This window comes from Prenolepis imparis, unplaced genomic scaffold (genome assembly GCF_030444845.1).
Source record: "Prenolepis imparis isolate NDT839.2.m4 unplaced genomic scaffold, iyPreImpa1.0 SCAF_5, whole genome shotgun sequence".
Classification (NCBI taxonomy): domain Eukaryota; kingdom Metazoa; phylum Arthropoda; class Insecta; order Hymenoptera; family Formicidae; genus Prenolepis; species Prenolepis imparis.
The window spans coordinates 5,272,696-5,295,773 of record NW_028141163.1 but is presented as its reverse complement, the minus strand read 5'-3'; the positions used below and the strand labels follow the sequence as shown (position 1 = coordinate 5,295,773).

Genomic DNA, 23,078 nt, shown 5'->3' with positions numbered 1-23,078 from the left:
ATATTTGAAAAATTTGGTAGACAAATCTTTTGATACACATAAATATCATTTTTATATATATCTTTTTTTAATATAAGTATAAATTATATTTATTTATTTATTTATATTTATAATAATAAAGTTTTTAAATATGATTTATAAATACATAATATACATATATTATTTACATATAATATATATATATATATATATATATATATATAATATTATATGTACATATTATACATATGTATAATAATAAAATAAAGACAAAGAAATAATTATTTATTATTTATTATTTATCATAAGAAACATTTAAATTTAAAGCTTAATTGTATACAGATGATTTAAATGAAAGAAAGTTTATTATAGTAGAGTACTGAAAGTTGTTTATTTTATAACTAAATAATAATATAATTATTAATATAATTATATGAATACAGATATTATACATATACATATATGTATCTGTACATACATATATAAATTTTCAAATACACATAATATTTAAATAAAAATTTTATTTAAATAAAGTATTTATTTCTAATTATTACAAATAACTTTTTATATTCAAATAGATAATTATTCTGTTAATGAATAAAATTTGATTTTTTATTCGTTATTTGTTATTTCCAAATTTGTTTAACTCTTCATGTTATAATCATGTTATAATATTTATAGTTGCAATTTATTGTAGAATACGGCATTATCTTTTTATTGACGTTATCATAAAAAACGTGCTAGATATAATGTGATAGATATAATATAAATGATAAATTAACTGTATATCTATGTACTCTTTAGATAGCCTAGATAAAGAATGTAATTTCTGATTCTTTAAAAAAACTTATAATGTTGATAAATGTGATCTTAATTAAAGTTCTCTAATACTTTTACCTCAATCTATATTACAAACGTTCGAAGTATACGCTAAAAATAAATAAGATTGATTGTATTTTATCATATGCGATATCGTAATGAGGAGCATTCAGAAACGTCACGAACACGTGATTCATATCTTATTGCACATACTTTAGAAATATATATAAACCTATGAATGTATCTTCGCATCAGTCAGTGTCAATAAATCTTCAATCAAAGATGTATACATTCGTTTGTCTTCTATTCGTCGCTTTGACATACGCCGTACAAGTACAAGGTATGTAAATAAATTATAGAAAATTAATAAGATCAATTGTTATTGAAGAAAAAGAAAATTTGATTCTAAAATCAATAAATCTGTAATTTTCTCAAAGTTTATTTGAATGTAAAGTTTCTAAATATTGTTAACGTGATGTCGTTTATTTGATATCGTTATTAAAAGAATACATGTACAGTAATATAAATATGGTTTGTGACACTTAAATAATTAATTTATTCCTGTTAAAAGGAGGCCTAACTCCTCGTATCGTTGGAGGCAAGGATGCTCCTATTGGCAAATATCCGTATCAAATATCATTGAGATTTCTCGGTTCACACACATGCGGAGGTTCTATCATAAATTCTCGTACCGTTCTTACCGCAGCACATTGTGTTGAAGGGTACTTTAAATATTATTAAAATCTTTATTTTAGTGTATTATTGAAATCTAACTAACTTTTTAATATGTCAAATATATACAATATACGAAATAATCAACTCTTAAAAATAAAATTGTTTTGGTATAAAAAAATTTTAATTCTTTCTAATCATGCTGGTTTCGATGAAAATTTTATCAATAAATTTAAAATATTGCTTTTAATGTGGACCTAAAACTAATTACAAAATGTGTATATATATACATAATATATTATTCTAAATTATTTAAAATAAAATAACTACGAATTATATAAGAGAAATAACGAAATATAGAATTCTAGAATTATGGTATATATTTACAGAATAACTGTAATATACTTTTTTTTCTGTATATATTATTTTTACAGCGATTATATTATTTTCTGACATTATTTTGCTTCTAATAATTTAATGTTAATCAGAAATTTTATTGACATTCTTTTTATTAATAAAGTTTAATATTAATTAAACATATAATATTATTTAATTAATTTTCTTATTAGGGGAGAAAATCAATTACAATATTTATCGGTCCATGCCGGCACAAATTATTTGAACCAACAAGGATATTCTTATAAAGTAGCGAATGTTACTATTAATAAAGATTGGAATAGAGCACTGCTTATTAATGACATCGCTCTAGTTCATCTTGCAACTACTATCAACTACAACACAGTAGTGCAGCCGGTAAAGCTTGCGACAAGTAATACAGGTCTTGAAGGCAGTCCTTGTACGTTATCCGGATGGGGAACTACTAGGGTAATATTGAACCCTCATAATATATAGAATATTCCAAAAAAAATTCGCTATATGTGTACATATATGCCGAGTTACATATACATATATAAAAAAGTCAGTATTGTTAGAAGATATAAAAAATTTTTTATTTTTGCGTATAATAAATTGTGAAAAATAAATTTTGTCATAAATTATTTATTATTTGTTTCGATATTATTCTTAACAAATAACAATGCATTTATCCTTTTAGCTGGGTGGCAATCCTCCGAACAGTTTGCAAGAAATTAATTTAACAATTTATTCTCAACAACGATGTAACTCAGCACACACAGGAATAATAAGTAGCCATATTTGCACTTTGACTAAAGCAGGAGAAGGAGCGTGCCATGTAAGTCGTTATAGTTGATATGAAAAAAATAATAATGTATTTAAAAAAAAGAAAATTTTAATATTAAATCTCTATATATAATCACATCAATTACATTCTTATCTAATAATAATTTAAAATCATGATTTACAATAATGAGCAATTTATAATTGTCGTAATATTGATATCTCATTAATCGCGCAACGTCATTCCAGGGTGATTCCGGTGGTCCTTTAGTGGTCAATGGAAGTCAAGTTGGAATTGTTTCTTTCGGTCGACCATGCGCGGTTGGATATCCAGATGTATACACGAGAGTGTCCAGTTTTGTAACTTGGATTATAGAGAATTTGAAATAGGAAATTATTTAAGTTGTTTAAAATGCCGATCTTTATGTATAATCCATAATTCAAATTAAATATAGTTTGTATAAATTATTTCTGAAGAAATGTATTACATTTTCTTATCAATCAAATAAATTGTCAATGCAAATAATACACGATAGAGTAATTAATAAATCTATTAAAACGTCTTTATGTTTTTTGTACAATAAAAATAATGTTTTTTATTTATAATGATTGCCTCTTTATTCACAATAATCTATTTCATATTATAGGTTTATTATTGCAAAAAGTCAAAATTTTTTTGTAAATCTTTATGATATTATATAAAAACGTATCTGAGATCAATAAGGAAAATTCTTTGAAATATAAGTAAAAATCACATAATTAGCAGTATTAAATAATTACAGATTGGCTCGAAGAGCACGTCATTGACATCAAATATGAAATAAAATAATTTAAATTGTATACTGATACATCGTTTTAATAACTCAAAAAATATTTAATAGGACATTATTTTTATATAAACGCGATGACAAGCAATCTTGTATAACTCGTCTGAAGACAAAAGTATTATACGATAAATTTATTAACTAAATTGATGGATTTTTAATATTATAAAAAAGATAAGCATTTCCGTATTGTATTTTTAATTTACAATTTTTTTGAACATTTTATATTGTTAATTAATATCAAATTAATTGTAACGTTTTCTTAAGAGTACAAATTAATTCAATATCATATTTTAATATATTTTTTTTTTATTAGCTAATTATTTATAACTATAGGATAATAATTCATAATAATAAAAACTAATAACATTATTTTTTAAAGACATTTATTAATTTATTTTTCCTTCCTATTATTACTAAACAAGCAATTGTTTAATAACAAATATAGTTGTTTGATTCTTATCGCTTATACAAGAGCGTTATGAAAGTTTTTCGCGACGAAGCATCTATTGCAAACATGATATAAAAATGGGACAAAAAATTTATATGAATTACTATTTTAGTAGTATATTTAGTAGTATATACATATTTTATGTGAAATGATATATCTCTTACGCTTGTTTATTTTTTTAAATATTTTTAGTGATAAGGATATATATCACTTTATATAAATACATCTTTTGTAAAAAGATAATTTAATTTTTATCTATAGATGTATCGATTAAGTGATGATAAGTTAAATTAAAACCGCATGATTTGATAATGTTAATATATAATATAAAACTATCATAAAACCAATTTATTAAACAAACTAATACATATATTTATATAAATATTAAAGAGTTGTAGGAATAATAGGTACAACCGCATGCTAAACAATACATTTAATTAACTTTATGCGATGATACATTTTGGAAGGCATCGTGACTTTAGAGATCCAAAAACTATCACGAATTTAATATCTGAAAAAATATTATATTATATATTATATTATAGTTACGATATTGTGAAACTTTAAACCGATTATTGTCTTAATATTACGTGTTAAAAATGATTTTTATATAATGCATTAAAATGCCAGACTTACACTTTTCTTTTTTAATATTTTACAAATCATCGTCACATTTTACGTCAAAGCATCTTTATAATATTATGATAAAAATATATGGAAATGTGTGAATATAATTTTATGATTCATATTTCAAATTAATTGCTATATGTTCTATTACAGAATTCAATTGAAAATTGTATACTTATTATATTATTATGTGATTGCTAAATATTGATGTTTGCTTCAAATCGTTTATACAGCAATTGTATAAATGGCAACATTGTATACGTGCTCGACAATTCGATCACACATTTTATACTGAGAATGCCAAGATAAACGTAACTTAAATATAGATACGTGTCAACTAATGATTTCAATCAACATTGTAGGATACTTATATAAATTGAAGATAACATGTGCAATATGTCACACAATATTTATCGCTATGAATGTTCTCGCTGGTCTTATAGTCGCGTGCCTGGCGTTCAACGCTTATGGTAAGTCTATTCACGTAAAATACTATTAAAGAAGAAAAAATCTAATCCATTATACATTTTAATACATTACACAAAGTTGTTTTTATAATATTAATAATGCTTATTATATATTAACATTACATGATACGTAATCTTTTCATCGCGTACATGACACGAATTAATCGTAAAAGATGTACTATCTTTCTTTGTATGAATTTGTACTTTCTTTGTACTGAATTTATTTTTAATACTTTTTTAATTTTAAATTTTAAATTTAAGAATGTGTTTAAGAATGTTTATATTATAAATATTTATTTGATAGATTATTTATTTTTTTTTTATCAGGTTTGCCAAGTTCACAGATAGTCGGCGGCAAGGATGTTGTGGATGGTTTATATCCTTATCAGACATCATTGAGAGATTCATTAAATAACAACAAATATTTTTGTAGTGGGGCCATCATTAGTGCGCACTACGTCATTACCGCTGCGCAATGTCTTACTGAGTACGTATATTTTTTCTTAAAAAAAATGTCAAGATTTTAATTTCTTAATATTTAATTACCCGATTCATAATCAAATATAATCAAATGAGATTTATGAGCAAAATTAATATAAATAATAATAAATTAATACCGTTCAATAAATATAGCGAAAATTGACAAACCAGCGTTACAAAATGCTATATTTGTAGAAATATGAATGTTTATAATTCTACTCGTGTATTTCCTCATTGTGTTATCAGTGATTGATGATGATTATATAAAAACGTTGCATATGCAATGATAGTCGAAAGATAATGCTTTTGAAGCTGTCAGACAAAAATCACAATAGAACAGGGGCTCGATTCTTGAATTTATTCGCAAGAGAAACGTATGCGCAAATTCGGCTCTTACAGAAAAGTTGCAAGTTGATTGGCTAAAAGCCATGCGATAGCCAATCAACTTGCAACTTTTCTGTAAGAGCCGAATTTGCGTATACGTTTCTCTTGCGAATGAATTCAAGAATCGAGTCCCAGTCCTTGTATATTCAATTCTGTAAAAATAATTGAATATTGCTCTATTGTACATAATAGAGAATGAGAAATGCTAAACTTTGAGAAATATTTATGTAACAATAATTTTTAGCACTTTTTAGAGACGTCGTTTATTTAGTTTATACACAATTAAAACGTTTTAAACATTTATATCGTTCAGATTAAATGTGAAATTTGAAATATGCAAAATAATTATTATTTAAACATGTAAAATAATAATTATTATTTTAGGAGAATCACGAATCCAAACGAAGTTAAAATCGCTGTTGGAAGCAATTACCTTGATACGCCTTCGGCATTATATAAAGCAACAATCTTTATAATACACGCTGGTTACAATAAATTGTTAAATATTAATGATATTGGTTTAATCTATATATCAGAAGTTATCAAATTTAATGAAAATATACAACCGATTAATCTACCAACTGCCGATCGGAATTATGACAACTATCCTCTTTTAATTACTGGCTGGGGAAGACTCTGGGTAAAAAAATATGATATATTTTGTAAAATCTAAACTGTGTTCACGCACACTTTAACGAATGCAGTTTTGATCTTGAGAACTTTATAGTTAAGAATAATATAGTTTCTTTACTATTTTGATTTTAAACTTATTTATTTACTGTAAATGGTCAATAAAATAAAAGTCAAGAAATTAAATTTTTTTAATAAGTATTAGAAGTTCATAGTTTGATTCGCTTCAGAATATATCAGATCTTGCGTATGAAGCTAAGAACTTATTTTCTATTGTTTTCTATTTCTACAATTATTTTAATAAACTGATAAATTAAAAGCACAAATATCAATATATTAACTATTATTTTAAAAAACAATATTTACCAATTGATAAAAATAAAGAAAAACAATTTTATATATTATTAAAATATAAAATTATAGATTATTATGAGATATAACTTATAAAAGCAATGTTTTAAAATAAAAATTATTATAATAATCCGGCTTACATTTGTAAAGTAAGATCTCAATTAAATTAAAAACAATTCTTTTTAGATGAATGGTCCGATTCCTAATCAATTGCAAGAGATTATTGTGAAAGAATATTCTCAAGAAGAATACAGCAGCAGCAGCAGTTTCAATAACATTAAGAGAACTATATGCACTTTTACAATGGAGGGTGAAGGAATATGCCACGTAAGTAATCGTATAAAATAAACAGTGTATGTGTGTGAGATAAAATGTCTTTATTATATAATAATTTAAAAATAGCATAATATCTATGATATATTTAATCTATGAATTTTAAAAAACGAAAAAATGAACATTAAAAAACAGAAAATCGAAATTCTTATTATTTGAATATTATTTTTCAGAACTTGTTGCTTCCAATAAACGTGGTTACTCTTTTTTATGAAAATAGTTTTAATATTATACGTTATACAATAGAAATTTGGATATATTACACATTAGATTATTTAAAAAAATAATAATATACATTCTTGAACATAGCTTAACATAGGTATATTAAATACATTCTTTCGATAGGGTGATGCCGGCAGTCCACTCGTTGCCGATGGTGTCTTGGTTGGTCTCGTGTCATACAGTTATGGTCCATGTGGTGCAGGTTTTCCAGACGTGTCTACTAGAATATTTTATTATAAATCGTGGATTAACTTCCATACTAAGGGATCTCTGATTTACAAATAACGATACCTCATTAAAAATATATTCTCCAATAAAATATTATTTTCCCATTTTATAATATATTTGCGTATACATTCAGTTTTATAGATATGTATATATAGATATGTATATTCCTTGTATGCTTGTATCATCAAGATTAATCATTGATAACGTATTTGCGACAGGATGCACAGGTGTTCTTAACAAAAAATTATATCATTGATTGAATGATAATTAGATTATTTTTGATTATTTTGATGTCTTAGAATTGCATTTTTGTATATATTTAGTAATTTCGTACATGTATTCATAAATGTACAGATTGTTTTTTGTATATTTAGGCAATTATGGATCTATTGTCGTTACGGATTTATAATCGATATATGTATGTCTTTATGAATGGCAATTAAATAAACTATACATATACTGACATAATCTGGCTGTACATTGGAAATATTTGACACATAAAATTTTGCTTGTTTTTATAAAGATTTTTATGACATTCAATGATAATGGTGTAAATGAAAATTTTCTTTAATGTCCTTATTTATCGCATAACAGACAGTATTTTACTGCTGCAAAGAAGAGTAATTGAAGATCTTTTAAAGTTTTATAATGAAGGACGTAAATATGCTTTTACATTAATTTAAAAAATATATAAAATATTATCCAATATATATTAACAAAAGCGTTAATATAAATTTATGTTATTGTAAAATATGGTCGAAGATTAAATTGAAACTTTTAAACAAAGAAGATAATGTGAAATAATAATCTTTTATTATAATAATCATGAATATTATTTGATAATTATAATATTTATTTGTTTAACAAAAAAAAGATAATTATTTGATAATTATAATATTTATTTGTTTAACAAAAAAAAGATAAATATAATAAAAGTTAAAAAATATCTAGCGAATGGAAGGTAAAATATAATCGCTTACTTCTATGCAACAGATCAATAGTTAATACTAGCAATAAATAATTATTGGTACTTTTGAAACATTAAGAATTTCCTATATATATATATATATATATATATATATATATGTCCTATATATATATATATAAGCTGTTTGCATATAGTAGATGACTGATTATATCGATATTTTGCATGAAATAATACATCATCTGAAATGATACATCATTTGTAAAATTCCCCGAAATAATTTGAGTAATCAAGATCATTGATTAAATACCAGCAGTTATCATATTTACCCGCAAATAACTTGATTTTTATCTAAATTTTGCGAGATTGATACAGCTATAGTACATACATATGTAAAATACTTTGAACTTTGTATAACAAATTATGCAAATATATGTATATTAAAAAGAATATGTTATAAAAGTATATTTTGAAGAAATATATAGTGCTAATAAAATTAATAACGCTTTTAATTAACTTTATTCAGTAATGGAATTGTAAAAAATATTTTACTTATATATACAATATATATATATATATATATATATATAATAAATAAAATGTATAATAGATAAATGTAATAAACAATTTTAATTTAAATAAAATTTTTTCATACATATATGCTTATAATTCTATTATAAAATAACATTTAAAATTATGAAATTTACATGTACATCTAGATTTGTATGATCTGGAAAAGAAAGGAAAATGAGAATATTCTAAAAATTTTTTTTATAAAAATATATTTCTTATAAAGAAATAATAATTATAAATTACACTAGAATGTAATTAACTCTAGTTATGATATTTTTACAACTTCAGCAAAAAATATGTGAGAAAATATTATTATCTAATTGCCTCATTTATTATTATCATATTTTATTTCACAGCTAGCAGTATTGTAAGTTATCAATACTAAATACTATTATCAATTTCTATTAGTACACGATTCATATTCTACCTCCATAATAAGATAATCGTATCCTAAATATCGAGATGTGTTAAATGATGATTTCGATTAACGCAGCAGGATACATATATAAATTGAAGACAACACGCTCGATATGCCACAGTGCTTATCGCTATGAAAGCTATCACCGGTCTCATAATAACCTGCTTGGCGCTCAGTGCCCATGGTAAGCACATTTGTTAATTAAAATCTTATTGATGGATAAAAGATGAATACAGAAATTATTATACAAAAATTGAACTCGTATCGTAACAATGTTACTCGTGAACTCAATCGTGAATAATCTAGGCTTCGAATAAATTGTACTATCTCTGTGCCTATCAAATTTGTTCCTTTTATTATATTATATACACTTATTAATATTGCAACAATTATTTGTCAAATAATTTATTTAACATTTAGCATTGTATAATTAAAAAATATGAGTATGTGATATTAAAAATCTTACTAAAACTGATCACTTAAAATGCTTATTATATTTTAAAACAAAACTTATATATATATTGTTATAACAATTAACGGTTTGCATCAATCTCAAATCGATTTTTTTTAACAACATATTATGCAAAAATAAAATAAAAATATTTTCAATGAATAGGTTTGCCAATTTCACAAATCATCGGCGGCAAAGATGCTCCAAATGGCCTATATCCTTATCAGACATCATTGAGAAATTCAAAAAACAATAGGCATTTTTGCGGTGGAGCTATCATCAGTAAGAGATACATTATTACCGCAGCGCACTGTTTTAATAAGTATGTATGTCCTCTTTCTTTTCAAATTTAAAATATTTAAATTTTAAATGGAAAATTTATATATCTTTTATTTCCATATATATATATATATATATATATAAAACATTTTTTAAATTAAATGTGAGTATAAAATAATTATTATTAATTGCACTTTTATATAAGATATACTAAATAATATACGCAATAATTTTTAATTATATGTAATTTGAAACAATCGTACGCTAATAATTGCAAAGTCTGGAGAATATAGTAACAATGTAGTTATTTGCATTCTTATATTGTAATAATGTAGCCTTATATACTGTAAAAATGTAGCCTATTTTATTTGATAAAAATTTCTCCCAACTTTTATATTATTCCAGACATTTATATTTTTTAAATTAATTCTTTAATTAAACATTTATGCAATTGATTATAATCTTTATCGATTATTAGTCTCAACCATCCATCCGATGTTCTTGTTGCTGTTGGAAGCAATTACCTTGATGCACCGCGTACTATGCATCAAGTTGCAAATTTTATACGACACGATGGTTTCGACAAGTATCTGTATATTAACGACATCGGTATAATCCGTGTAGTAAAAGATATCAAATTTAACAAGAATATCCAACCGATCGCCTTGCCATTTACAAACTCTAATTATGACAATCGTAATCTTGTAGTTACTGGCTGGGGAAGACTCTGGGTAAATATAAAAAAATTCATTATATGATTTAAAAGATGTAAACAGAATTCCGACGAATACAATTTTAATTTCAAAAGCAGATTTTTAAAAATTTTTATTTCAAAAATTTCTTACATAAAGAAAATACAAAATAAATCTTTCAAAAAAAATCTTTGAAAAAAATCTTTTAAAAAAGAGTTATGAAAAGATACTATACTACAATAATCGTTATGATAATCCAGCATAAGCATTTCTTACATAAGGTGAGACAGCGCATCTAAATAGAAAATAATTTCTTAGGCGGACGGTCCAAGTCCTAATCATTTGCAACAGATTGTGGTGAAGGGATATTCTCAAAAGAAATGCAACAAACATTATCAAAGTATCGTAAAAACCCAAATATGTACTCTTACGATACAGGGTGAAGGAATGTGCAACGTAAGTATAATCGTAAAATAAATTGCATATAAAATAATGTATATTTCGTCGTAATGTTTATATAAGAAGACTACTTTATCTCTAATAAAATAATATTAAAAAAGAAAGATGGAAATTTTCATTGTTTCGATAGCTTTCTTCAATAATCGCTTTTAATAAATAAAGTTATTATTTTCTTCTTACGAAATAATTTGAATCTCGTATATTTACACAATTGTATATATAGAGTCCGAGAAATTAATATTACATATTGATGAAAAATATTGACAGAGGCGTCAAGATATATGTATAAAATATATTGTTTCGATAGGGTGATTCCGGTGGTCCGCTCGTTGCTGATAATGTCCTGATTGGCCTTGTGTCCTTTGGTGTGCTTCCATGCGGTAGCGGAAACCCAGATGTGTTCACCAGAGTATTTCACTACAGGAAGTGGATTAACTTTCACACAGGGATCTGAATGATGCATAAAATATGCGAGATGTGATTCAAACATTATTCACGATTTTTTCACAAAGCATATGTTCAGTTTTTGTAGATGCATATGCTTCATTATGTGTATACATACTTAAGCATATTTAATCAAGACTAATTATTAGAGGGATATTATATACTTATGTTTAGATGTTATCTTAATAAGAATAGATGTTATCTTAATAAGCAAAAATTATATTATTTTACAGATGATAATTATATTATTATATCCACGTGCGCATCTTCAGTCACATATTTGTATCCCTAAAATTTTTTATTTTATTAAATTATATTATAATTATATAAATTATCCTTTATAGTTTATTTTCTTCAAATCATCTTTTAAGCCAAACTCCATTTCCTGATCCATCTGCAGAATATCAAACTTTACTTATCACAATCATCTCGGAAATATTAATCAAAATATTCTTGTTAATTTTGTTATTATATAAAATTGTAATATATCAATATTGTGTTACAGGTACGCGCGCAATGTTCCTGAAAAGTATACACTTTCTTAAGAAATGCGCTTAAAAAAATTTTAAAGAGTAAAATTTAATCGCTCTAATTGAAAGATAAGTCTCTTGAATTTTGTTTAATTATTATTAACTTTAGATTGCAAAAAAAGATGCAAACAAAACACAACTGATAAATACAATAAAATTACCTGCGTTGCAAGCTGCATCGTGAACAATGTAATTAATTGGCGCTGCATAATATATAGTAATACGGCTTTTATACGATTCTTTTGTACGCGCGTTTTTATTATTAAGTAAAACACGTATATATAATACAGTTGAGTACATAATTGCGACGGGCAGAGATTGATACTTTATCCCTTTCTAAAAAAAGGCATGTTAAGTCGATTCTCGAAAGTCTCGAAGTATTGTCGCCTCTTTTCCGCAATGCTGATTGACTGTCTCAATTCGCGTTGTGCAGTTGTGCATTATATTCGTAGCATCGAGAGGCTGTTATCGCGAGGGTTAGCAGTTTGACAGTTTGTTAAAAATAAAATAAAATAAAATAATATGTTTCAAATAATATGTTATAATACTTTAAATTGTTATAATAATGTAAATTAATATTTTTGACAGTTATCAGCTGATTTTCTATCAAAAAATATTAATCGCGGATAAAGTGTTATAACATATCATATTACTTACAAAATATTATTTTAATTATAATAATATGTTGTAAATAATATATGTTATAATATATATGTACTTATAATACATACTTTGTCCGCGATTAATATTTTTTGACAGTAATCAGCTGATAACTGTCAAAAATATTAATCGAATTTAAAGTATTAAAACATATTATTTAAAACACATTATTATTTTATTTTATTTTGGACAAACTGTCAAACTGCTAATCCTTGCGATGACAGCCTCTCGATGCTGAATATAACGCACAACGCAAATCGAGACAACTAATCAACATCGCTAAAAAGCAACAATACTTGCGATAATCGACTTAACTTGCCTTTTTTAGAAAGGGACTAGAACAATACAAGCGCGATTTCTCGATTTTATGTTAAAAAGAATAATACAGAAATCAGTTGATAACTGTCAAAACATATTAATCGAGTTTAAAGTACTATAACATTTTATTTAAAATATACTATTATTTTAATTTATATAACATAATATTATTTAAAAATTTAATTAGCAAATTAACGCTTTAATCAACTGATGTCAAAAATGTCAAATGTCAATGCAATGTGTCAAAAAATATTAATAAAGCGTTAATGTGCTAATCAAATTTTAATCTAATAATATGTTAAAAATATATTAAAATAGTAATATGTTGCAAATAATACGTTATAATACTTTATCCTCGATTAATATTTTTGGACAGCAGTCAGCTGATAACTGTCAAAAATATTAACCTAGTTTAGAGTAGCTAATTTCTATCAAAAAATATTAATAAATCTTTTTGTCAATAAAATCGTAATTAGTCTCGATGTAGTAATTATCTCGATTATCAAAAGATTCTTGTAGAAAATTCTATTTTTTTGTTCATACTTTCTGTTTTAGATTTAAATACTGCATTTTTATGCATTTCATAATTAATTGTTATACCTATATATTTTTTTATGCATTGATTGCAATGCATGCATAAATATATGTGAATTAATTATGCAATGTATAAAAATTCATTATTTGAACCTTTAACAGAGAACAAAAAAAATAGAATTTTGTACTGAATCTTTCGATCAAAATATCTGCGCTTTCATTAGATTCGTGCGTCTGTACACATTCACCACGCTGCACGTCTCGCGCGAGACTGACCGCAAGACTCTGAGCAGCGGTATCGCCAAGCGTAGCCTATACGTCCGCCACGCTGCGCGTCTCGCGCGATACTGATTCTCGATCGAGACATTGCGATTGCGAGACTGATCGTCAGTCTCGCGCCAGACGCGCAGCGTGGTGGATGTATAGGTTGCGCTTGGCGATACCGCTGTTCAGAGTCTTGCGGTCAGTCTCGCGCGAGACGTGCAGCGTGGTGAATGTGTACACGCTCCGGCATAAATGGTGTCCGGCGTTAGATGTGTGCGAATATGTGTATGACAGCCGAAAGTCATATACGTATGTCGCGTTACGTATGTGTGCGTATGACTTTCGGCTGTCATACACGTATTCGCACACATCTAACGCCGGACACCATTTATGTCGGTGCGTGTACAGACGCACGAATTTAATGAAAACGCAGATATTTTGATCGAAAAATTTAGTAGAAAATTCTATTTTTTTTGTTCTCTGTTAAAGGTTCAAATAATGAATTTTTATGCATTGCGTAATTAATTCACATATTTTCATGCATGCATTGCAATCAATGCATAAAAAAATATACAGATATAACAATTAATTATGAAATGCATAAAAATGCAGTATTTAAATCTAAAACAGAAAGTAAAAAATAGAATTTTCTACAAGAATCTTTTGATAATCGAGATAATTACTACGAGACTAATTACGATTTTATTACGAAAAGATTTATTAATATTTTTTGATATAGAAATTAGCTACGTTAAACTCAGTTAATATTTTTGACAGTTATCAGCTGAATTCTGTCAAAAAATATTAATCGAGGATAAAATATTACAACATATTATTTACAACATATTACTATTTTATATTTTATAACATATTATTACTTTAAAATTTAATTAGCAAATTAACGTTTTAGTAATATTTTTTGACAGAAATCAGCTGATTAAAACATTAATTTGTTAATTAAATTTTAAAATAGTACGTAATAAAAATTATAAAATAATAATATGTTTTAAATAAAATGTTACAGTACTTTAAACTCGATTAATATTTTTTGACAGTTATCAGCTGATTTCTGTCATAAAATGTTAATCAAGTTTAAGCAAACTTTATATAAACATTTCATTTTTTTTTTATATATAAAATCGAGGAATGGCGCGCGCATAGCGCGCTGTGTTGTTTTAGTTATTTAAACATTGCATGTCAGATTGTTAATATGACTGACAAGATTTTTAGATGTATTCACCTGTTTAATGTAACATAGATTTGCATGAGTAAATAATTGATTAGTAAAAAATATTGTTGAATATAACAAAATATCTTTTATTGTAAATAAAAATATAATATCTCTATCACATATATAAGATTTTTATCACGTGTGTTATTTTCTTTTTTTTCTATATGTTATGTATTATATTTATATTTATTTTGTATACTTGTCATGAAAAAGACCAATTTCAACATAAAATAATGAAAAAATAGTAAAAGTATATAAAATAAAGTAATAATATAATTTTAATAAATAACTACTTTTTAATTTATAGTTGTACAATCAAATAATAATACGAGATTAATAGATTTTTAGGCATGATAAAGAATCGCAAAATGAGAATTTTGAGAGACAAATTATATTTAATAAAACTAATATTTTATTCAAGTTAATATATATTGTATTAATTGTTTATTTAATACTGAGATACGAACGGTACAAAATTTCCACATTTGGGGAATCCTTCTGGAACAGGTGGAAGATCTGGTCCTTCGACGTGGAATATATTAGCCATACCCATTGTTAGATGATAAACAAAATGACAATGGAAAAGCCAATAGCCTGTAAATAAAATATTTGATGAAAATTTGACAGGCTATTAAATAAGATTAAACAGTTCTTTAGAAATTAAATTAAATTATTAATTTTTTTATAATTATTTATTAGGACAAAAATTATTTGTAAGCACATTGTATATATGTATATAATAGTTATTATGTGCAATTTGCGTAGAAAATATAAGTGTATACGTATCCCTCATATTATAAAATTACAAATATAACTTAAACATATTTTTCTTATTTATACACTACATAATTGCACTGTATGAGCAATCATGTAATGTTTAAAAAAGATATATATGTTTAAAGTAGAAATTAAAAATTACTGAGGATGTCATAGATCGGCACTCAAACATCGAAAGATGAAAATTTATGGAAATTATATACCACTTTAACTCTCTTAATTTAACCTATTGTTCGATGGATTGAATAAAAGTATTGTATAATAAAAATGTTTAAGGCCGTATAAATAAAATAAAACAAAAGATCTTACCAGGATTATTCGCGCGGAAGCGTATGATTGCGTAACCGTTATTTGGTACAGCTATAGTGTCTTTAAACGGTGGTGAGAATTTCCTTCTGGGTAGAAGCCCTTTCTCGTCCAATATTTTTATTTCCTCTACAGTAGTTCCTTTTCCATTATTTGGCGCATCCGCGGACATTATATTAAAAGCGTAGCCATGTAAATGGAACGGGTGATGTAAATTGGGAATTTTAGCTAAAATATATATATATATAAACAGAATGTAATAATAATATAACTTTCTATGTGTTAAAAATAAGCAGTGATTATACAAATAAAATGTGACTTTATGTTAGGAATATTTTTTGCAAAATATTAAATTCATATAATTAAATCCATTTACATAGTTGCATTTTCTTAGCATGCAATAATTAAAAATTGTAAAGACCGCACAAGCAATTAAACATTACGTTTTTAATATAAGTAAATTATTTATATCTTAAATGTAGGCTTATATAATTTAGGCCTATATAATTTATATAAAATAATATGAATAAAATGAGAGAACGAAGAAAAGAGCTACTCATGAATATCAACTTCTTTATCTATTATATAATACAGTACACAGATGAATATATCTAATTTATATATATGTATATATGCGATATCTCGTACAACTGTAAGTGGCATGTGTATACGAAAATTATTATTAAAAAACACTTACTTTCATCGACTATGACGAGTTCAATGATACCATTGTACGGAAGTTCTATGATATGCGTACAGCTGCATATGTCCCCGCAGCTATCCGATTTGTGGGTTTCGTTACAGATTGTATTAGGTGGAATATCTCTCAATTGCGAAAGTAGCGGTGATGATGGAGATCGATATATAATATCGTTGATAACAGCAGCTGTATGTGTAAAACCAGGTCCAACTACAATGACGGGTAAATATACAATGTTAGAAAATATAATTGTAGAATACTTATTATTAGAATTATGTTATATAGTAAGAGATGCTCCAATCGTAATTAAATTTATTAACTATTTTAAAATAGAATTTTTTAAAGAACAGTTTGATTTATATATTGCCAATTTTTTCAAAAATCTTTATCTGATTTAATACAATATTAAAAGTTTCATGGAGAAGAGTTTGTGAAATAATTTTACCCATAAATTTATGAAATTGATTAGGCGCAAAGAGATTTTGCAGATCGTATTGATAGAATTTGAACGATAAATAGAATTGGGCATCTGGTTTTTCTGTAAAAATGCCTTCGTCGATTGGAATTGCGCTGTCCATATTGCTCACACAAATTGCATCAGTTCTTGAACTATCACACTTATCATCAAGTGGATTTAGTACCTATAAAAAACAATATAATCATTTAATTGCCAAAGATAAATTTTAATTAAAAATGGAAATTTCAAAGAAGTGATTAATAATCAGTGATTAATTTTTGGATTATTATTCTGAAAAAATATACAGATAGATCAATTATTTTTTTCTTTCTTTTTCATAGATATTTAATATTAAATTTAGAAAAATTAAAAAAATACATTAATAGTACTAGACTATATGAAATTTTATTGATTTTATAGAAAAAAAGGAGTATAAAAGAAAATTTTGAATCAAATTGGTTCAATACAAATATATTTAAAAAATAATTAAATAGTTAAATAAATAATAATTTATGCATATAGAATTTTTAATCTTGTTGACAAAAAAATATATTATTTTAATTGATTCAGAAAAAGGAAATAAATAGGGATACATCTGTTAGAATACATAATTTATACTATTGAAATAAAATGTAATAGATGATGGCATTGATTCTACATTTGCATAAAAATATGTTTCTATCACGAAAATTTATGCGAGAGAATATTTTTGCACTACTTACGATTCCTGCTGGAAGTGAAGCATTAAAGGTAGGCGAAGGTGTAGTCGGTACATCTGATGCATCATATTGTAATATAGCTAATTGTTGAATAGCTGTCTCTTGGCATGGTTCGACTGCACGAAGTTGAATCCAATAGGAATCAACTGGATTGTTCGTATTTATAACAAAGTCATAACGTTCTGCTATAAAACCATTCGAATATTAGGTATTAATATCTATTGTAAAGAAATACACACATATATATATATATATATATATATATATATATATATAGTCTATTTTTCATTATTTGAATGCCTCGAATTAATGAAATTTAACGTTCTAGTAGAATACAAGATGCAAATATTAATCCAATTATATTTTTAAAAAACGACTAAATTGTTTATAATTCAAAATAATGAAAAATTATGAATAACTGTAAAATTAATATAAATTGCAAAGTAATGCATATTTACATAGTTAATAAATAATGTTTTTCAATTTTTGATATGAAACATCGTTTTAACCTACTCATGTTAGAATAGTATCTGATAAATAAACAATTTCATTCATTGAATACATTCATTACTAGAGATTATTGATTTATGAATTTAATTTATTATCAGAGATAATTGATCGATAAATTTATTAATTAAAAAGAAATACAATGGAAAGAAATAGGATGTTTAAAAGACATATTTGAAATAACTTTCGAGATCGCGTTTTATTCAGTTCTCCTTCATATATTTTTTTATGTTAATCTAAATAAAGTATCTATTAAACATCTTATATATCTTTTGCATGTTTGCGTATTTTTTATTATTATTTATATTTGTAAGTGCATAAATATATTATTAATATAGAGATATATTAATTATATTTTATATGCATATTTTTGAGAAAAATATCAAAGCCAAATATGAAGCCACAAAAACACATGTTAATTGTGCAATATTTTATTAATAAAATTTAAAAATAATTTAAACAATCTCAGCTGGTACGAACAAGAAATAATAAAAAGAATTATTAGTTTCGTAATTTATTTTTTTTATAATAAATTATCTCTTTAATTAATTTAGTGCATAATAGTCTTGAATATGATATAATACCTGAAACACTGATTATGGAATTCACTACGACGGGTTTAACCGAGACACCATCTACAGCTATAATAGTAAGATTATGATCTTCGACGGTTAAAAGTGATGAACAGGTCGTACAAAATACATTTACCATACGAAATCGATAACGATAATTGCGTTCCACACGAAATATCTCCGTGTTAATCACAATACCACTTTCCGGATCCTGCGCAAATATTACACTTATAATAAATCTATAGGATTTTTGTAGGATTAATATTGCTAATATAATATTCCTAAAAAAAATTTGCGATAAAATATAAAAATTTAAATTATTTCTTTTATTTTAAGCATAATTAAAATTGCTTTGTATATGATATTTTTAATCTACTAAAATTAAATTATCTGTTATATTTTCTATATTATTTTATCATGTTTTGACGTCATAATTTGCAATGCAAATTATTATAAATTATTTGTTCTTCTCTTATTAAAAATAATTAAACAGTTTCATATATGTATTATAGAAGAGAAAGATAATGTTACCTGGTAGTGACCTTTCCCGTTAATTAGAAATGAATCCGGATTCTGAAATTTTGTATCATGAAGACTACCAGGCGAACGTGATGAAGCCAGTTCGTGCATCCAATCACTGATTACGATATTATGACGGGATAAATCAAAATCGTACAAGTAACTATTTACATCGCGTTTTGCTGATTGGCGTATAGTCAAGCTTCCAGTGATACCATCCATCTTTTGTAATCCGACATGAGAGTGCCAGAAGTGTGTGCCTGCATTATCTGCATTAAACTGATATCTGGAGAAATATTTTATAAAAAATGCATATATATATATATATATATATATATATATATCTTTTTATGTCTTTTACATTGCTTCTTTACACAGTCAACACCTACATAATGTCTATCGAAACTTCTTCTGTTTCATAAAAAGCAAAAAGGTATAGCAGAATCAATTAAAATATTCAATTGAATATATAACCCAAAGTAAAATATGTTAAGATAACGCAGTATTTAAACATTATGCTCACAAAAATAAGTCATTTATGACGTAATTGGCTCATCAAAAATTTGCATAGCCTTAAATAAAATATTATTTATATTTTTATATAATATTTCAATGAGGAATTTTCTATCTCGTTACTAATTTGCACTAACTCAACTACGCGTCTATTAAAAAACACGTAATTAATGATAAGAAATGTTTTCCACTAACATGCTCTATGTTTCCAATCGTGAACTGTCTATTCTTTCTCAACGAAATTTACTGTTTTAGCATTTGTATAATTGCATACAATTGTTTATATTTATTTTAAATATGATATTAAAATCAATTCGATATTTTATTTATTAAATAATTACCTAAATGTACTTTTTGTAGGAATAGGGCATTGAGTCACAAGAAGTGGACCGTCATAATATTGGAAACCGTTCTGAAATACTCCATGCCAATGGATTGTAAGTCCCTCACCATCCATGTTATTGATAACATCAACCACTATTTTGTCGCCTTCGCAAACATCAATAGAAGGTCCGGGTATCATACGATTTATCGTCAAAATAGATCGTTCCACTCCGTCGACAGGTACACATTGGCAATTGTTGCAGAAGGCATTGGTTATATTTGGTTTACAGTAATCGCAAGCTCTGAAATATAAGATCTGAAATGTGTGATAGACTATTTATTTTAATACGCTATATTTATATTTTTATTTTTTGATATATTAAAAATTTACACATGTCATAGGTCATAGATATTACATGTATTCAATCAATATGTACACTTATATTAATTAATTGTTATGCAAACATGTACATATATACATGCATAACAATACATATACATGCATAACAATACAAATATATTAATTATAATATATAAATTATTAATGTCAAGAATTGAATAATTTGTGATAGCAAAAAGTATTCATTGCAAGTTCTCTTTCTCTATGCTACTTAAAAATATGTAAATATATAAATATGTAATATTATGTTTATGTATAAGTTATTTTATAAATAACAAAAAATTACAACTAAGATGAATTTAAAATAAATTATAATATAATTAATTGTCTTAATTTTTTTAAATTATATTTTAATTATATATTTTTATTTATAAACTAAGATCAATAAGATAAAGATAAGATAAATTATAAATTTAGAGAGATTGCAAACAGATATAATGTTTTAAATTCGTTATTTTGTGTAATAATAATTATCATATAATAATATTGTTAATAATATTATTAATTTATTGTGTTATTAAAAAATAATTATTAAATACTATTCACCTGGTAAGTGAAGAATATACCTCTGCTTCAAAACGATAATAACATATTTTAGGTTTTTCTTGATCGTTGCATGTACGTGCACATTCAAGAGGACTTGACAAATTGGGAAGACTAGATATCGGATTTACTTTAATCCAACAATCTTTTTTTATTTGTTCTCTTTCATCATCAACTCCTCCTATTATACGTCTCGGTAAAATATCAGTCAAAATTCCGGTCTCAGAACTTTTGATTGGTATGGTATCTTTAACCGGGATCGCATTATCTTCGATCTGCGATTGTACCCCTACAACTAATCGATTCCGCTTTCTTTATTTATGTACTAATTAACAAAATATTAATAAATACTCGTATAAGCAGTACACTTGCATCGCAATCTTGTCAATAGCATTTGTTATACAAGATTAACGATATATTCGTATAAATGAATAATTGAAATGTTACATAGATCTATACATGACATTGAATGAAATATTTCACAGATGTTTATTTAATTTATATTTTCTTACAGACAAGTGTAAAAATATAAATTGAACATTATGAGAAAACTCATCGTTGAATAATTTCTTACCTTAAACTGAAGAATAGATGAGCACAAACAAAGAAAACAAATTCAAATATTGTTTTAAACAAGTCATTTCAACGTTCAATTAAAATTTAATGTATTAGAATTAAAAAAAAATACAATGAATGAGCAGCGAGAGAGTCGTGTATACGATCGCACAAACGATGTTAATGTGAACAATTAATAAAATTTCTTACCGAAGTAGATTAATATCGTACAAAAAAAAATCGACCGATGGAGGAAACACATTGTTGCAGAATATACGACATTTGACGAAACCAGATAGATATATTTCGCTTTTATATACTTCTGAAGATCTGTATAAGTATGTATATATCTGTGTATGTGTGTATATAGAGTTGCATAGAAGATCTCCGAAGCTCAGATTCTGATAATGCATATTTTCTTGTCAACGCATGTTTTGCAAGTAAATTATATAATAGATATTGTCTGTTCTCATGCAACAACTTACTATTGCAATATATTACAACAATCCCACACAGCAATGAAGATTTGTAAGATATACTGAAACCATCGTAGATATACAAAATATATCTCAATTTTCTGAAAACATTATATATATATCAATATATGTATATTATAATAAGTAAATTATAAAAAAAATATTCTTGTATAAGATATTTAGGAAATCTTACCCCGATAGATAAATGTGTAAAATACATCTTGGAGACATCCTAAAGATGTCTAAAACAGATAGGATATATATTTTAGATGTCTCTAAGATGTCCCTTTTTTATTTTATATTTATATGAGATTTATAGGATAGTAAT

At 25.3% G+C, this 23,078-nt stretch overlaps 3 protein-coding genes across 3 annotated transcripts; 2 read left to right on the top strand and 1 right to left on the bottom strand.

Annotated features, from left to right (window-relative positions):
- Window positions 1-987: 987 nt before the first annotated feature.
- On the top strand, window positions 988-7,676 carry LOC145936015 (transmembrane protease serine 9-like). Its single transcript, XM_083037877.1, has 11 exons — window positions 988-1,138; window positions 1,370-1,520; window positions 2,040-2,295; window positions 2,525-2,662; window positions 2,857-2,994; window positions 4,663-4,678; window positions 4,815-4,979; window positions 5,304-5,463; window positions 6,225-6,480; window positions 7,008-7,148; window positions 7,500-7,676. The coding sequence occupies exons 1-11, from the start codon at window positions 1,033-1,035 to the stop codon at window positions 7,659-7,661; spliced, it is 1,689 nt and encodes a 562-aa protein (XP_082894003.1). The 5' UTR covers window positions 988-1,032; the 3' UTR covers window positions 7,662-7,676.
- A 1,976-nt stretch (window positions 7,677-9,652) lies between these two features.
- On the top strand, window positions 9,653-11,905 carry LOC145936012 (chymotrypsin-2-like). The gene is made up of 5 exons (XM_083037872.1): window positions 9,653-9,704; window positions 10,137-10,293; window positions 10,729-10,981; window positions 11,261-11,398; window positions 11,709-11,905. The coding sequence occupies exons 1-5, from the start codon at window positions 9,653-9,655 to the stop codon at window positions 11,853-11,855; spliced, it is 747 nt and encodes a 248-aa protein (XP_082893998.1). The 3' UTR covers window positions 11,856-11,905.
- Window positions 11,906-15,771: 3,866 nt separating this feature from the next.
- LOC145936261 (multicopper oxidase 3-like) lies at window positions 15,772-22,591 on the bottom strand. Its single transcript, XM_083038294.1, has 10 exons — window positions 22,485-22,591; window positions 21,723-22,014; window positions 20,794-21,078; window positions 19,952-20,225; window positions 19,433-19,631; window positions 18,345-18,526; window positions 17,611-17,806; window positions 17,163-17,375; window positions 16,469-16,693; window positions 15,772-15,976 (listed from the first exon to the last, which is right to left on the bottom strand). The coding sequence occupies exons 1-10, from the start codon at window positions 22,534-22,536 to the stop codon at window positions 15,831-15,833; spliced, it is 2,064 nt and encodes a 687-aa protein (XP_082894420.1). The 5' UTR covers window positions 22,537-22,591; the 3' UTR covers window positions 15,772-15,830.
- Window positions 22,592-23,078: the final 487 nt, after the last annotated feature.

Bases quoted from the DNA above. Each gene is read 5' to 3' on its own strand.
- LOC145936261 (XM_083038294.1), bottom strand. From the start codon at position 22,536: ATGTGTTTCCTCCATCGGTCGATTTTTTTTTGTACGATATTAATCTAC. The intron at 17,807-18,344 runs GTAAGTAGTGCA...TGTTTTTTATAG, and splicing joins CTTCACTTCCAGCAGGAATC to GTACTAAATCCACTTGATGA. The intron at 17,376-17,610 runs GTAAAATTATTT...CCGTCATTGTAG, and splicing joins TCAATTTCATAAATTTATGG to TTGGACCTGGTTTTACACAT.
- LOC145936015 (XM_083037877.1), top strand. From the start codon at position 1,033: ATGAATGTATCTTCGCATCAGTCAGTGTCAATAAATCTTCAATCAAAG. The intron at 1,521-2,039 runs GTACTTTAAATA...TTTTCTTATTAG, and splicing joins GCAGCACATTGTGTTGAAGG to GGGAGAAAATCAATTACAAT. The intron at 2,663-2,856 runs GTAAGTCGTTAT...ACGTCATTCCAG, and splicing joins CAGGAGAAGGAGCGTGCCAT to GGTGATTCCGGTGGTCCTTT.
- LOC145936012 (XM_083037872.1), top strand. From the start codon at position 9,653: ATGAAAGCTATCACCGGTCTCATAATAACCTGCTTGGCGCTCAGTGCC. The intron at 10,294-10,728 runs GTATGTATGTCC...ATCGATTATTAG, and splicing joins GCAGCGCACTGTTTTAATAA to TCTCAACCATCCATCCGATG. The intron at 11,399-11,708 runs GTAAGTATAATC...TTGTTTCGATAG, and splicing joins AGGGTGAAGGAATGTGCAAC to GGTGATTCCGGTGGTCCGCT.